Source organism: Oncorhynchus clarkii, unplaced genomic scaffold (assembly GCF_045791955.1).
Source record: "Oncorhynchus clarkii lewisi isolate Uvic-CL-2024 unplaced genomic scaffold, UVic_Ocla_1.0 unplaced_contig_6067_pilon_pilon, whole genome shotgun sequence".
NCBI lineage: Eukaryota > Metazoa > Chordata > Actinopteri > Salmoniformes > Salmonidae > Oncorhynchus > Oncorhynchus clarkii.
In genome coordinates this window covers 210,168-227,500 of record NW_027261154.1, presented here as the reverse complement: position 1 = coordinate 227,500, position 17,333 = coordinate 210,168, and the positions used below count along the sequence as shown (strand labels likewise).

At 45.4% G+C, this 17,333-nt stretch overlaps 1 protein-coding gene across 1 annotated transcript in view; it reads right to left on the bottom strand.

The window, feature by feature from the left end:
• Positions 1-17,333, bottom strand: part of LOC139405486 (homeobox protein cut-like 1) — a 153,928-nt gene that overhangs the window by 22,135 nt on the left and 114,460 nt on the right. Inside the window, exons 9-12 of the mRNA XM_071147822.1 lie at positions 15,722-15,770; positions 8,924-9,028; positions 5,779-5,967; positions 4,446-4,504 (exon numbers count right to left, since the gene is read on the bottom strand). Of these exons, the coding sequence (XP_071003923.1) occupies positions 4,446-4,504; positions 5,779-5,967; positions 8,924-9,028; positions 15,722-15,770 (402 nt within the window). The remainder of the gene's footprint in view (positions 1-4,445; positions 4,505-5,778; positions 5,968-8,923; positions 9,029-15,721; positions 15,771-17,333) is intronic.

Here is a 17,333-nt window from a genome sequence, read left to right as displayed (position 1 = left end):
TTGGTCCTGGGGCTCTGTTCACAAACACAAACACACCCCACAGAGCCCCAGGACAGCAGCACAATTAGACCCAACCAATTCATGAGAAAACAAAAAGATAATTACTTGACACATTGGAAAGAATTAACAAAAAAACAGAGCAAGCTAGAATGCTATTTGGCCCAAAACAGAGAGTACACAGTGGCAGAATACCTGACCACTGTGACTGACCCAAACTTAAGGAAAGCTTTGACGATGTACAGACTTAGTGAGCATAGCCTTGCTATTGAGAAAGGCCGCCGTAGACAGACCTGGCTCTCAAGAGAAGACAGGCTATGTGCACACTGCCCACAAAATGAGGTGGAAACTGAGCTGCACTTCCTAACCTCCTGCCAAATGTATGACCATATTATATACACATATTTCCCTCAGATTACACAGATCCACAAAGAATTCGAAAACAAATCCAATTTTGATAAACTCCCATATCTACTGGGTGAAATTCCACAGTGTGACATCACATCAGCAAGATTTGTGACCTGTTGCCACGAGAAAAGGGCAACCAGTGAAGAACACACACCATTGTAAATACAACCCATATTTATGCTTATTTATTTTATCTTGTGTCCTTTAACCATTTGTACATTGTTAAAACACTGTATATATAATATGACATTTGTAATGTCTTTATTGTTTTGAAACTTCTGTATGTGTAATGTTTACTGTTAATTTTTATTGTTTATTTCACTTTATATATTATCTACCTCACTTGCTTTGGCAATGTTAACACATGTTCCCCATGGAAATAAAGCCCCTTGAATTGAATTGAGAGACAGAGAGAGAGAGACAGAGAGAGAGTGATAGAGTATAGAGAGAGAGTGAGAGTGAGAGTGAGAGTGAGAGTGAGAGTGATAGAGAGAGATAGATAGAGAGAGAGAGAGAGAGAGAGAGAGAGAGAGAGAGAGAGAGAGAGAGAGAGAGAGAGAGAGAGAGAGAGAGAGAGAGAGACAGAGAGAGAGAGAGAGAGAGAGAGAGAGAGAGAGAGAGAGAGAGACAGAGAGAGAGAGAGAGAGAGAGTTTTGGGCCAAAAGGCTCCTTAACACGCTTCTACCTCCAAGCCATCAGACTGCTGAACAGCTTCTACCACCAAGCCATCAGACTGCTGAACAGCTTCTACCCCCAAGACATCAGACTGCTGAACAGCTTCTACCCCCAAGACATCAGACTGCTGAACAGCTTCTACCCCCAAGCCATCAGACTGCTGAACAGCTTCTACCCCCAAGCCAACAGACTGCTGAACAGCTTCTACCCCCAAGCCATCAGACTGCTGAACAGCTTCTACCCCCAAGCCATCAGACTGCTGAACAGCTTCTACCCACAAACCATCAGACTGCTGAACAGCTTCTACCCCCAAGCCATCAGACTGCTGAACAGCTTCTACCCCCAAGCCAACAGACTGCTGAACAGAATCTACCCCCAAGCCTTAAGACTCCTGAACAGGTAACCAAATGGTTACCCAGACTATCTGCATTGTGCCTCCCCCAACCCCTCTTTTACGCTGCTGCTACTCTCTGTTTATCTTATATGCATAGTCACTTTAACTATACATTCATGTACATACTACCTCAATTGGGCCAACCAACCAGTGCTCCCACACATTGGCTAACTGGGCTATCTGCATTGTGTCCCACAACCCACCAACCAATCTTTTTACGCTACTGCTACTCTCTGTTCATCATATATGCATAGTCACTTTAACCATACCTACATGTACATGTACCCCTGTATATAGTCTCATTACTAACCTGTACCCTGCTCATCGATACGGTACCTGTACCCCCTGTATATAGCCTCATTACTAACCTGTACCCCTGTATATAGTCTCATTACTAACCTGTACCCCCTGTATATAGTCTCATTACTAACCTGTACCCCCTGTATATAGTCTCATTACTAACCTGTACCCCTGTATATAGTCTCATTACTAACCTGTACCCCCTGTATATAGTCTCATTACTAACCTGTACCCCTGTATATAGTCTCATTACTAACCTGTACCCCTGTATATAGTCTCATTACTAACCTGTACCCCTGTATATAGTCTCATTACTAACCTGTACCCCTGTATATAGTCTCATTACTAACCTGTAGCCCTGTATATAGTCTCATTACTAACCTGTAGCCCTGTATATAGTCTCATTACTAACTTGTACCCCTGTATATAGTCTCATTACTAACCTGTACCCATGTATATAGTCTCATTACTAACCTGTACCCTGCTCATCGATACGGTACCTGTACCCCTGTATATAGTCTCATTACTAACCTGTACCCCCTGTATATAGTCTCATTACTAACCTGTTGCCCTGCTCATCGATATGGTACCGGTATCCCCTGGTACATAACCTCGTTATTGTTAATCATCTATTTTCTACTTTAGTTAATTTAGTAAATATTTTCATTCACTCTTATTTTTCTTAATATCGTTGTTGGTTTAGGGCTCGTAAGTAAGTATTTCACGGTAAGGTTGTATTCAATGTGACAAAATAAAATGTTAATCTATTTTTATTTTGACTTTAAAACAGAGTGTAATGACTGTGATAGGATAAAATTGAGGATGGCTCAACAACATCGTCGTTATTCCACCACTCTAACCTAATTAAACACAGCGAAAAGAAGGAAGCCTGAACAGAATAAAAATATTATAAAACATGTATCCTGTTTGAAATAAAAGTACAACTGCAAAAACAAAGTGACAAATAAATTAGCCTTTTGTCCTGAATACAAAGTGTTACGTTTGGGGGTAAATCCAAAACAACATATTACTGAGTATCACTCTCCATTTTTTCAAGCATAGTGATGACTACATCATGTTATGGGTATGCTTGTAATCGTTAATGACTGTGGGGAGTTTTTCAGGATAAAAAAATAAACATAATAGAGATAAAACACAGGCAACATCCTAGAGGGGAAACCTGGTTCAGTCTGCTTTTCCACCAGACACTGGGAGATGAATTCACCTTTCAGCAGGACAGTAACCTTTAACACAAGGCCAAATCTACACTGGAGTTGCTTACCAAGAAGACAGTGAATGTTCCTGAGTGGCCGAGTTACAGTTTTGACTTAAATCTACTTGAAAATCTTTGGCAAAACCTGAAAATGATTTGTCTAGCAATGATCAACAGTTTTGTTAAAAATTCTAATAACATGTTTTCACTTCAGTCATCACAGAGTATTGATCAGGGAGGAGAAAAATCTAATCAATTTAGAATTCAAGCTGTGACAACAAAATGTGGAATAAGTCAATAATAATAATAATAATTCAAGGGGTATGAATACTTTCTGGCACTGTATTTTATTTAACTTTCATTGAACGAGGCTAGTCAGTTAAGACCAAATTCTTATTTACAACGACGGCCGACACCGGGCCAAATCCTAACCCGGATGACGCTGGGCTAGTAATGCACCGCCCTATGAGACTCCCAATCACGACCGGTTGTGATTCAGCCTGGATTCGAACCAGGGTGTCTGTAGTGACGCCTCTAGCAGTGAGAGGCAGCGTGTCGGACCGCTGTGCCACTAGGAAGTCATGAGAGGGGTATACCACAAAGGAGGTTCAATGAGTTAGCCAGCTACTGAAACTTTGATAAGCAACCAGAAATTACTATTGATACTATTGAGTACTGTTGAGTACTATTGATACTATGGATACTACTGAGTACTATTGATACTATTGAGTACTGTTGAGTACTATTGATACTATTGAGTACTATTGAGTACTATTGAGTACTATTGATACTACTGATACTATATAGTACTATTGATACTATTGCTACTACTGATACTATATAGTACTATTGATACTATTGCTACTACTGATACTATATAGTATTATTGATACTATTGCTACTACTGATACTATATAGTACTATTGATACTATTGCTACTACTGATACTATATAGTACTATTGATACTATTGCTACTACTGATACTATATAGTACTATTGATACTATTGCTACTACTGATACTATATAGTACTATTGATACTATTGCTACTACTGATACTATATAGTACTATTGATACTATTGCTACTACTGATACTATATAGTACTATTGATACTATTGCTACTACTGATACTATATAGTACTATTGATACTATTGCTACTATAAAGCTGAGATGTGTTTTTGGTTGTGGAGTCCATTTGACCATGTCAAGAGTATCTTTCTAAAATAATAATATTAATAATAGGTAAAGTGATTTCTGAATATCTACCTGGCTAACTCATTGATCGTGTTTTGTAGTAATCCCTTTTGGTTGATTATCTGCAAATAAAGGATCAATAAAACACACACACACACACACACACACGTTAATAAACACACAGTATTGAGTTATAGATCAGAGGCCAAGAGGACCTGCTTCCCTTCAAAACATTAGAGAACCACAGAAACACAAATTCACCTCAGCTCTTTCTTCACCTCCTCATAGTCAGCCTGTTCCTGCAGCTTTCCCTCCAGCTGCTATAAATATATGAGAGAGAGCGAGAGAGAGGCAGAGAGACAGAGAGAGAGAGAGAGACAGAGAGAGAGAGACAGAGAGAGAGAGAGAGAGAGAGAGAGAGAGAGAGAGAGACAGAGAGAGAGAGACAGAGAGAGAGAGAGAGAGAGAGACAGAGAGAGAGAGAGAGACAGAGAGAGAGAGAGGGAGAGACAGAGAGAGAGAGAGGGAGAGAGACAGAGAGAGAGAGTGAGAGAGAGAGAGAGAGGGAGAGAGACAGAGAGAGAGAGTGAGAGAGAGAGAGAGAGAGAGAGAGAGGGAGAGACAGATAGAGAGAGAGGGAGAGAGAGAGAGAGAGAGAGAGAGAGAGAGAGAGAGAGAGAGAGAGAGAGAGAGAGACAGACAGGATATGGGTGGAGAGAGAGGGAGGACCGAATAGTGGAGTGAGGGGATGAGAGCAGAGAGGGAGGGGAGAGGGGATGGGAGCAGAGAGAGGGAGGGGAGGAGAGGGGATGAGAGCAGAGAGAGGGAGGGGATGAGAGCAGAGAGAGGGAGGGGAGGAGAGGGGATGAGAGCAGAGAGAGGGAGGGCAGGAGAGGGGATGAGAGCAGAGAGAGGGAGGGGAGGAGAGGGGATGAGAGCAGAGAGAGGGAGGGGATGAGAGCAGAGAGAGGGAGGGGAGGCGAGGGGATGAGAGCAGAGAGAGGGAGGGGAGGATAGGGGATGAGAGCAGAGAGAGGGAGGGGAGGAGAGGGGATGAGAGCAGAGAGAGGGAGGAGAGGGGATGAGAGCAGAGAGAGGGAGGAGAGGAGAGGGGATGAGAGCAGAGAGTGGGAGGGGAGGAGAAGGGATGAGAGCAGAGAGGAAGGGGATGAGAGCAGAGAGAGGGAGGGCAGGAGAGGGGATGAGAGCAGAGAGAGGGAGGGCAGGAGAGGGGATGAGAGCAGAGATAGGGAGGGCAGGAGAGGGGATGAGAGCAGAGAGAGGGAGGAGAGGGGATGAGAGCAGAGAGAGGGAGGAGAGGGGATGAGAGCAGAGAGAGCGAGGGGAGGAGAGGGGATGAGAGCAGAGAGAGGGAGGGGAGGGGATGAGAGCAGAGAAAGCGAGGGGAGGAGAGGGGATGAGAGCAGAGAGAGCGAGGGGAGGAAATTAAATGAATGAGAGTATAATGACAATCAACTTTTACATACATGTGAGCAGGTGTGTGTGTGTGTGTGTGTGTGTGTGTGTGTGTGTGTGTGTGTGTGTGTGTGTGTGTGTGTGTGTGTGTGTGTGTGTGTGTGTATTTATAGCCTACCTTGAGGCTGGCCGTCTTGGTGCTGAGCTGTAGTTGCAGCTGTGTGATCTGTGTGCTGGAACTCTCTCTGAGTTTAGACAGGCTGGCCTGCAGTCTCTGAACATCTTCCATCAGCTGAACCATCTCCCTGTCCTTGGCCCCCAGCTCTGCCTCCAGACTGGAGCGGGACAGGGCCTCCACCGCCTGGTCCTATAGGTCAACACATACATCAATCTACCAATCACAACAGTCTGATCCTATAGGTCAACACATACATCAATCTACCAATCACAACAGTCTGATCCTATAGGTCAACACATACATCAATACAGCAATCTACCAATCAGAACAGTCTGATCCTATAGGTCAACACATACATCAATCTACCAATCAGAACAGTCTGGTCCTATAGGTCAACACATACATCAATACAGCAATCTACCAATCAGAACAGTCTGATCCTATAGGTCAACACATACATCAATACAGCAATCTACCAATCAGAACAGTCTGATCCTATTGGTCAACACATACATCAATCTACCAATCAGAACAGTCTGATCCTATAGGTCAACACATACATCAATCTACCAATCAGAACAGTCTGATCCTATAGGTCAACACATACATCAATCTACCAATCAGAACAGTCTGATCCTATAGGTCAACACATACATCAATACAATAATCTACCAATCAGAACAGTCTGATCCTATAGGTCAACACATACATAAATCTACCAATCAGAACAGTCTGATCCTATAGGTCAACACATACATAAATCTACCAATCAGAACAGTCTGATCCTATAGGTCAACACATACATCAATCTACCAATCAGAACAGTCTGGTCCTATAGGTCAACACATACATCAATCTACCAATCACAACAGTCTGATCCTATAGGTCAACACATACATCAATACAATAATCTACCAATCAGAACAGTCTGGTCCTATAGGTCAACACATACATCAATACAGCAATCTACCAATCAGAACAGTCTGATCCTATAGGTCAACACATACATCAATACAATAATCTACCAATCAGAACAGTCTGGTCCTATAGGTCAACACATACATCAATCTACCAATCAGAACAGTCTGATCCTATAGGTCAACACATACATCAATACAATAATCTACCAATCAGAACAGTCTGATCCTATAGGTCAACACATACATCAATACAATAATCTACCAATCAGAACAGTCTGGTCCTATAGGTCAACACATACATCAATCTACCAATCAGAACAGTCTGGTCCTATAGGTCAACACATACATCAATACAATAATCTACCAATCAGAACAGTCTGGTCCTATAGGTCAACACATACATCAATACAATAATCTACCAATCAGAACAGTCTGGTCCTATAGGTCAACACATACATCAATACAGCAATCTACCAATCAGAACAGTCTGGTCCTATAGGTCAACACATACATCAATACAGCAATCTACCAATCAGAACAGTCTGATCCTATAGGTCAACACATACATCAATCTACCAATCAGAACAGTCTGGTCCTATAGGTCAACACATACATCAATCTACCAATCAGAACAGTCTGATCCTATTGGTCAACACATACATCAATACAGCAATCTACCAATCAGAACAGTCTGATCCTATTGGTCAACACATACATCAATCTACCAATCAGAACAGTCTGATCCTATTGGTCAACACATACATCAATCTACCAATCAGAACAGTCTGGTCCTATAGGTCAACACATACATCAATCTACCAATCAGAACAGTCTGATCCTATAGGTCAACACATACATCAATCTACCAATCAGAACAGTCTGGTCCTATAGGTCAACACATACATCAATCTACCAATCAGAACAGTCTGGTCCTATAGGTCAACACATACATCAATCTACCAATCAGAACAGTCTGATCCTATAGGTCAACACATACATCAATACAATAATCTACCAATCAGAACAGTCTGGTCCTATAGGTCAACACATACATCAATACAGCAATCTACCAATCAGAACAGTCTGATCCTATAGGTCAACACATACATCAATACAATAATCTACCAATCAGAACAGTCTGGTCCTATAGGTCAACACATACATCAATCTACCAATCAGAACAGTCTGATCCTATAGGTCAACACATACATCAATACAATAATCTACCAATCAGAACAGTCTGATCCTATAGGTCAACACATACATCAATACAATAATCTACCAATCAGAACAGTCTGGTCCTATAGGTCAACACATACATCAATCTACCAATCAGAACAGTCTGGTCCTATAGGTCAACACATACATCAATACAATAATCTACCAATCAGAACAGTCTGGTCCTATAGGTCAACACATACATCAATACAATAATCTACCAATCAGAACAGTCTGGTCCTATAGGTCAACACATACATCAATACAGCAATCTACCAATCAGAACAGTCTGATCCTATAGGTCAACACATACATCAATCTACCAATCAGAACAGTCTGGTCCTATAGGTCAACACATACATCAATCTACCAATCAGAACAGTCTGATCCTATTGGTCAACACATACATCAATACAGCAATCTACCAATCAGAACAGTCTGATCCTATTGGTCAACACATACATCAATCTACCAATCAGAACAGTCTGATCCTATTGGTCAACACATACATCAATCTACCAATCAGAACAGTCTGGTCCTATAGGTCAACACATACATCAATCTACCAATCAGAACAGTCTGATCCTATTGGTCAACACATACATCAATCTACCAATCAGAACAGTCTGGTCCTATAGGTCAACACATACATCAATCTACCAATCAGAACAGTCTGATCCTATAGGTCAACACATACATCAATACAATAATCTACCAATCAGAACAGTCTGATCCTATAGGTCAACACATACATCAATACAATAATCTACCAATCAGAACAGTCTGATCCTATAGGTCAACACATACATCAATCTACCAATCAGAACAGTCTGATCCTATAGGTCAACACATACATCAATACAATAATCTACCAATCAGAACAGTCTGCTCATAGGTCAAGTAGAGACGCAAGGGGAGAAAATCAATCAGCCAACCAACCAATCACTATAGCCTACTCAATACATACATACATCAATCAACCAACCAATCACTATAGGACAGCGTACCATTTCTGGGGTGGTCTGGATCTGTGTGGTCAGCTGCAGGGATTGGTTAGAAGAGGTCAGCTGCTCCCTCAGAGTGTCCGCCTCCCTCTGTGCTGCCTCCGCCCTCTGAGAGACAAAGTGAGAGAGACAGGCATAGAGAGAGAGAGGGGCAGAGAGAGAGAGAGAGGCAGGGAGAGAGAGAGAGGCAGAGAGAGAGAAAGAGAGAGGCAGAGAGAGAGAAAGAGAGAGGCAGAGAGAGAGAGAGGCAGAGAGAGAGAGAGGCAGAGAGAAAGAGAGGCAGAGAGAGAGAGAGGCAGAGAGAGCGAGGCAGAGAGAGAGAGGCAGAGAGAGAGAGGCAGAGAGAGAGCGAGGCAGAGAGAGAGAGGCAGAGAGAGAGAGGCAGAGAGAGAGAGGCAGAGAGAGAGAGAGAGAGCGAGGCAGAGAGAGAGAGGCAGAGAGAGAGAGGCAGAGAGAGAGAGGCAGAGAGAGAGAGAGGCAGAGAGAGAGAGGCAGAGAGAGAGAGGCAGAGAGAGAGAGAGCGAGGCAGAGCGAGAGAGGCAGAGAGAGAGAGGCAGAGAGAGAGAGGCAGAGAGAGAGAGGCAGAGAGAGAGAGAGAGAGCGAGGCAGAGAGAGAGAGGCAGAGAGAGAGAGGCAGAGAGAGAGAGAGAGAGCGAGGCAGAGAGAGCGAGGCAGAGAGAGAGAGGCAGAGAGAGAGAGAGGCAGAGAGAGAGAGAGGCAGAGAGAGAGAGAGCGAGGCAGAGCGAGAGAGGCAGAGAGAGAGAGAGAGAGAGAGAGAGAGGTGAGCTGTCTTAACACAGCCGAAGTTGCACTGGACTGAGACCAGAGCGACCGTACTGAAACAGACTGACTATAGTACAGTACTGACTATAACTGGCAGAACTACAAGCTGAGGTGACTGCAATCTCCATGGAGAGAACATCATGTTTACTGTTTTCCCCCGTTTTGATGTTTCCTGTCTACACAGGACATATTAAACGTGTGTGTGTGTGTGTGTGTGTGTGTGTGTGTGTGTGTGTGTGTGTGTGTAAGAGAACTGAAAGGCATGATGTCATCCTCTGAGGTATTACTGGACGCAGAACAACATGGTGTTTGTGCCATGCGGGTGTTGTTGAAATGTGAAAGCTGAGCTCAAGGCTAACATTAGCATTATGTGGCTAGCTATCCCTCCCCAGGTCATCCCCAGGTCATCTCAATAATGAATGTTAACATCAGTGACATCCCCAAAGTCCCCCTTAAATATCTATTATCATGAACAGAGTTGGGCGTTTTCGGCTACAGGGGGTCTCTGAGCCGAGGGGGTAGAGGGGGCGTTGGATTCATACTTCTAACTCCTAACGTTCCTCCCAGTGGTAGTTCCTTCCTTATTTGGGGTCTTATGGATGATTGAGTGTTAGTGATTAATTTAAACCAATATTCAACATGATAACACACTATAGTGTCCACTCGGAGGCTCTTGAGAAGGATCTTGTGGTCGACTTCTAGCTGTTAGTTCCTACTTCCTTTCAGGAAGGTAACGGGCTAGCAACAACCCAGCGGGGGCTAGCAACAACCCAGTGGGGGCTAGCAACAACCCAGTGGGGGCTAGCAACAACCCAGGGGGGGCTAGCAGCAACCCAGCGGGGGCTAGCAACAACCCAGGGGGGGGCTAGCAACAACCCAGGGGGGGCTAGCAACAACCCAGTGGGGGCAAGCAACAACCCAGGGGGGGCTAGCAACAACCCAGCGGGGGCTAGCAACAACCCAGTGGGGGCTAGCAACAACCCAGGGGGGGCTAGCAACAACCCAGTGGGGGCTAGCAACAACCCAGTGGGGGCTAGCAACAACCCAGCGGGGGCTAGCAGCAACCCAGTGGGGGCTAGCAACAACCCAGTGGGGGCTAGCAGCAACCCAGTGGGGGCTAGCAGCAACCCAGGGGCTAGCAGCAACCCAGTGGGGGCTAGCAGCAACCCAGTGGGGGCTAGCAGCAACCCAGTGGGGGCTAGCAGCAACCCAGTGGGGGCTAGCAGCAACCCAGCGGGGGCTAGCAGCAACCCAGTGGGGGCTAGCAACAACCCAGGGGCGGCTAGTATTAACCCAGGGGCCAGCAACAACCCAGGGGATGCTAGTAATAACCCAGGGGCGGCTAGTATTAACCCAGGGGCCAGCAACAACCCAGGGGAGATCAATAACAACCCAGAGGAGGCTAGTAATAACCCAGGGGAGGCTAGTATTAACCCAGGGGAGGCTAGCAACAACCCAGGGGAGGCTAGCAACAACCCAGGGGAGGCTAGTAATAACCCAGGGGAGGCTAGTAATAACCCAGGGGGAGCTAGTAATAACCCAGGGGGAGCTAGTAATAACCCAGGGAGGGCTAGTAATAACCCAGGGAGGGCTAGTAATAACCCAGGGGGGGCTAGTAATAACCCAGGGGGGCTAGTATTAACTCTGGGGCTAGTAATAACCCAGGGGGGCTAGTAATCACCCAGGGGCTAGTAATCACCCAGGGGCTAGTAATCACCCAGGGGCTAGTATTAACCCAGGGGCTAGTAATAACCCAGGGGATAGTAATAACCCAGGGGGGCTAGTATTAACCCAGGGGCTAGTAATAACCCAGGGATAGTAATAACCCAGGGGGCTAGTATTAACCCAGGGGCTAGTAATAACCCAGGGGGGCTAGTAATCACCCAGGGGCTAGTAATCACCCAGGGGCTAGTAATCACCCAGGGGCTTGTAATAACCCAGGGGCTAGTAATAGCCCAGGGGGGGGCTAGTAATCACCCAGGGGGGCTAGTAATCACCCAGGGGCTAGTAATCACCCAGGGGCTTGTAATAACCCAGGGGCTAGTAATAACCCAGGGGGGGGGCTAGTAATCACCCAGGGGCTTGTAATAACCCAGGGGCTAGTAATAACCCAGGGGGGCTACTAATAACCCATGGGCTAGTATTAACCCAGGGGCTAGTAATAACCCAAGGGGGGCTAGTAATCACCCAGGGTGGCTAGTAATAACCCAAGGGGGGCTAGTATTAACCCAGGGGGGGCTAGTAATAACCCAGGGGGGCTAGTAATAACCCAGGGGGGCTAGTAATAACCCATGGGCTAGTATTAACCCAGGGGCTAGTAATAACCCAGGGGCTAGTATTAACCCAGGGCCCAGGGGCTAGTAATAACCCAGGGGTTAGTAATAACCCGGGGGGCTAGTAAGAAACCCAGGGGCTAGTAATAACCCAGGGGCTAGTAATCACCCAGGGGCTTGTAATCACCCAGGGGCTAGTAATCACCCAGGGGCTTGTAATAAACCGGGGGGCTAGTAATAACCCAGGGGCTAGTAATCACCCAGGGGCTTGTAATAACCTGGGGGGTTAGTAATAACCCAGGGGCTAGTAATCACCCAGGGGGGCTAGTAATAACAGAGGGGCTAGTAATCACCCAGGGGCTAGTAATCACCTAGGGGCTTGTAATAACCCAGGGGCTAGTAATAACCCAGGGGGGGCTAGTAATCACCCAGGGGCTAGTAATAACCCAGGGGGGCTACTAATAACCCAGGGGCTAGTATTAACCCAGGGGCTAGTAATAACCCAGGGGCTAGTATTAACCCAGGGGGGCTAGTATTAACCCAGACGGGGCTAGTAATAACCCAGACGGGGCTAGTAATAACCCAGGGGGGCTAGTAATAACCCAGGGGGGGCTAGTAATAACCCAGGGACTAGTATTAACCCAGGGCTCAGGGGCTAGTAATAACCCAGGGGCTAGTATTAACCCAGGGCCCAGGGGCTAGTATTAACCCAGGGGCTAGTATTAACCCAGGGGCTAGTAATAACCCAGGGGCTAGTATTAACCCAGGGGCTAGTAATAACCCAGGGGCTAGTAATAACCCAGGGGCTAGTAATAACCCAGGCTAGTATTAACCCAGGGGCTAGTAATAACCCAGGGGCTAGTAATAACCCAGGGGCTAGTATTAACCCAGGGGCTAGTATTAACCCAGGGGCTAATATTAACCGAACACAGAGAAATATATCATAATTACATTTAAGCAATCAGGCCAGAGGGGGTGTGGTGTATGGCCAATATACCACGGTTAAGGGTTGTTCAAACGCACAAAGCAACGCGGAGTGCCAGGATACAGCCCTTAGCCGTGGGGTCATTGGCCACCTACACTACATGACCAAAAGAATGTGGACACCTGCTCGTTGAACATCTCATTCCAAAATCACGGATATTAATATGGAATTGGTCCCCCCCCTTTGCTGCTATAACAGCCTCCACTCTTCTGGGAAGGCTTTCCACTAGATGTTGTAACATTGCTGCGGGGACTTGATTCCATTCAGCCACAAGAGCATTAGTGAGGTCGGGCACTGATGTTGGGAGATTAGGCCTGGCTCACAGTCGGCGTTCCAATTCATCCCAAAGGTGTTCGATGGGGTTGAGGTCAGGGATCTGTGCAGGCCAGTCTTCTACACCGATCTCGACAAACCATTTTTGTCATGCTGAAACAGGAAAGGTCCTTCCCCAAACTGTTGCCACAAAGTTGGAAGCACACTCTCTTCTCTGTATACATCAATGAGGTCGCTCTTGCAGCTGGTGAGTCTCTGATCCACCTCTAAGCAGACGACACCATTCTGTATACTTCTGGCCCTTCTTTGGACACTGTGTTAACAACCCTCCAGGCAAGCTTCAATGCCATACAACTCTCCTTCCGTGGCCTCCAATTGCTCTTAAATACAAGTAAAACTAAATGCATGCTCTTCAACCGATCGCTACCTGTACCTACCCGCCTGTCCAACATTACTACTCTGGACGGCTCTGACTTAGAATACGTGGACAACTACAAATACTTAGGTGTCTGGTTAGACTGTAAACTCTCCTTCCAGACCCATATCAAACATCTCCAATCCAAAGTTAAATCTAGAATTGGCTTCCTATTTCGCAACAAAGCATCCTTCACTCATGCTGCCAAACATACCCTTGTAAAACTGACCATCCTACCAATCCTCGACTTTGGCGATGTCATTTACAAAATAGCCTCCAATACCCTACTCAACAAATTGGATGCAGACTATCACAGTGCAATCCGTTTTGTCACCAAAGCCCCATATACTACCCACCATTGCGACCTGTACGCTCTCGTTGGCTGGCCCTCGTTTCATACTCGTCGCCAAACCCACTGGCTCCATGTCATCTACAAGACCCTGCTAGGTAAAGTCCCCCCTTATCTCAGCTCGCTGGTCACCATTGCATCTCCCACCTGTAGCACACGCTCCAGCAGGTATATCTCTCTAGTCACCCCCAAAACCAATTCTTTCTTTGGCCGCCTCTCCTTCCAGTTCTCTGCTGCCAATGACAGGAACAAACTACAAAAATCTCTGAAACTGGAAACACTTATCTCCCTCACTAGCTTTAAGCACCAACTGTCAGAGCAGCTAACAGATTACTGCACCTGTACATAGCCCACCTATAATTTAGCCCAAACAACTACCTCTTTCCCTACTGTATTTAATTAATTAATTTATTTTGCTCCTTTGCACCCCCATTATTTTTATTTCTACTTTGCACATTCTCCCATTGCAAATCTACCATTCCAGTGTTTTACTTGCTATATTGTATCTACTTTGCCACCATGGCCTTTTTATGCCTTTACCTCCCTAATCTCACCTCATTTGCTCACATCGTATATAGACTTGTTTCTACTGTATTATTGACTGTATGTTTGTTTTACTCCATGTGTAACTCTGTGTTGTTGTATTGTGTCGAACTGCTTTGCTTTATCTTGGCCAGGTCACAATTGTAAATGAGAACTTGTTCTCAACTTGCCTACCTTGTTAAATAAAGGTGAAATAAATAAATAAATAAAAAATCGTGCAGAATGTCATTGTATGCTGTAGCGTTAAGATTTCCCTTCACTGGAACTAAAGGGTCTAGCCTGAATCATGAAAAACAGCCCCAGACCATTATTCCTCCTCCACCAAACTTTACACTATGCATTCAGGCAGGTAGAGTTCTCTAGGCATCTGCCTAACTCAGATTTGTCCGTCAGATTGCTTGATGGTGAAACGTGATTCATCACTCCAGAGAACGCGTTTCCACTGCTCCAGAGTCCAATGGCGGCGAGTTTTACACCACTCCAGCCTCCGACGCTTGGCATTTGCGGATGGTGATGTTAGGCTTGTGTGCGGCTGCTCGACCATGGAAACCCATTTCATGAAGCTCCCGACAAACAGTTCTTGTGCTGACGTTGCTTCCAGAGGCAGTTTGGAACTTGGTAGTGAGTGTTGCAACCGAGGACAGACCATTTTTATGCGCTTACGTGCTTCAGCACTCGGCGGTACCGCTCTGTAAGCTCGTGTGGCCTACCACTTCGCGGATGAGCCGTTGTTGCTCCAAGACGTTTCCACTTCACAATAACAGCACTTACAGTTGCCCGGGGGGCAGCTCTAGCAGGGCAGACATTTGACAAACTGACTCGTTGGAAAGGTGGAATCCTATGACAGTGTCACGTTGAAAGTCCCTAAGCTCTTTCAGTGAGGCCCATTCTACTGCCAATGATTGTCTATGGAGATTGCATGGCTGTGCGCTCACAGCCGAATCCAGTCATTTTAATTGGATACTTTTGTATATATAGTGTATCACAAACCCACGAGGTGCCTTATTACTATTATAAACTGGTTACCAACATTATTAGAAGAGTCAAAATAAATGCTTTGTCACACCCGTGGTATACGGTCTGATATACCTCAGCTGTCAGCCAATCAACATTCAGGGATCGAACCACCCAGTTTATAATATCCAATAATGACCAAGGCCCTAAAGGGGTGGAGACTGACCTGATTGGCTCTCTCTAGATCGGTCATCACCATTTCAATCTCATCGGCCCTGAGGAGGAGGAAGTAGAGGGGGAAGTAGAGGAGGAAAGGAGGAAGTAGAGGAGGAAATAGAGGCGGAAGTAGAGGATCAAGTGTTACTAAGGGGGCACACAGGACAGTGATCATTACAACATCTAATACACACACCCCCATCCAATATACACACAAAGCCTGAAAAGCATGATGTTCAACTGTCAAAGCTTTCAGATCAGGTTACAGTGGGTTCTCTCTCTCTCTCTCTCTCTCTCTCTCTCTCTCTCTCTCTCTCTCTCTCTCTCTCTCTCTCTCTCTCTCTCTCTCTCTCTCTCTCTCTCTCTCTCTCTCTCTCTCTCTCTCTCTCTCTCTCTCTCTCTCTCTCTCTCTCTCTCTCTCTCTCTCTCTCTCTCTCTCACACTCTCTCTCACACTCTCTCTCACACTCTCTCTCACTCTGCCCCTATGCTCTGTAAGTGTTTCGAGATTGGAATGTAAACTGTGGAAAACAGAGAGACACTTGGACAATCAAAAGTTTGAATAATTAAACAATATTTCTATTTTTGAGAATGTGGGAATGATCCGTGGATTCTTAAAGAACAATCATGACGAGTGTTTCATTTGGTGATCTCATGAAAGACCGGAAACACACATAAGGCAAATCTCTTAAAAGTGTACATGTCCCAACTGTCAGGTTTACATCTAGATGTTGGATAAAATGAATGAGTAAATATGAAACTATTTGTGAGAAGATGCAATGGGGAAGTTGGCCTTCTAAACGGTGGTCAGTGGCCACGCCCCCCGTGACATCAGGTGTCATAGAACCGCCCCTTTTCCCCCACAGAGTATAAAACCCACTTCCTATAAAAATGCACATTAAGTTAGAACGCCGGGATGGAATCCCCTTGTTGGAATGGCTACAGTTCTATAGGCCATTGTCACGATCGTCGTGGGGACCACAGCGCAGGGTGGTGTGAATACATTCTTCTTCACTGAATGAAGAACACGAAGAACACTTAAAACAAAAAAAACCCCAAAAAGATGGCTGCCTAAATATGGTTGCCAATCAGAGACAACGATAAACACCTAAGGCAACGATAGACCTACATAAACACCTAGATGGAAACAACCCCATAAATCTACAAAACCCCTAGACAGTAAAAAAACCCTAGATGAGACTAAACACACATACCACCCTCGTCACACCCTGACCCAACCAAAATATATAAAGAAAACAAAGAATACTCAGGTCAGGGCGTGACAGCCACAGAGAACATACAGCTGTAGTTTTGACTACACGGCTGGAAATCATTAAACTTTGAGACTTTCGCTCACCACAGAATAAGAGCAAATCCCAGACGTATAATTACTAGTCCGCAGCAGGAAATTACGTAAGTCTAGGACGAGAATACCCGACGACCGCGCGGAAGCATCTATTCTATCCCTGACGTATCCATTACAGCAGACACTATCCAGAGTTACAACCACGAAGGACAATGGTGACTTCTGGGGAAGTTAACCGGAGACTCTCTGATGAACTGAACTGTCCAGCAGACGGACCGGCGATTCCAACAGAGAAGACAACAACAACATACGGGCGT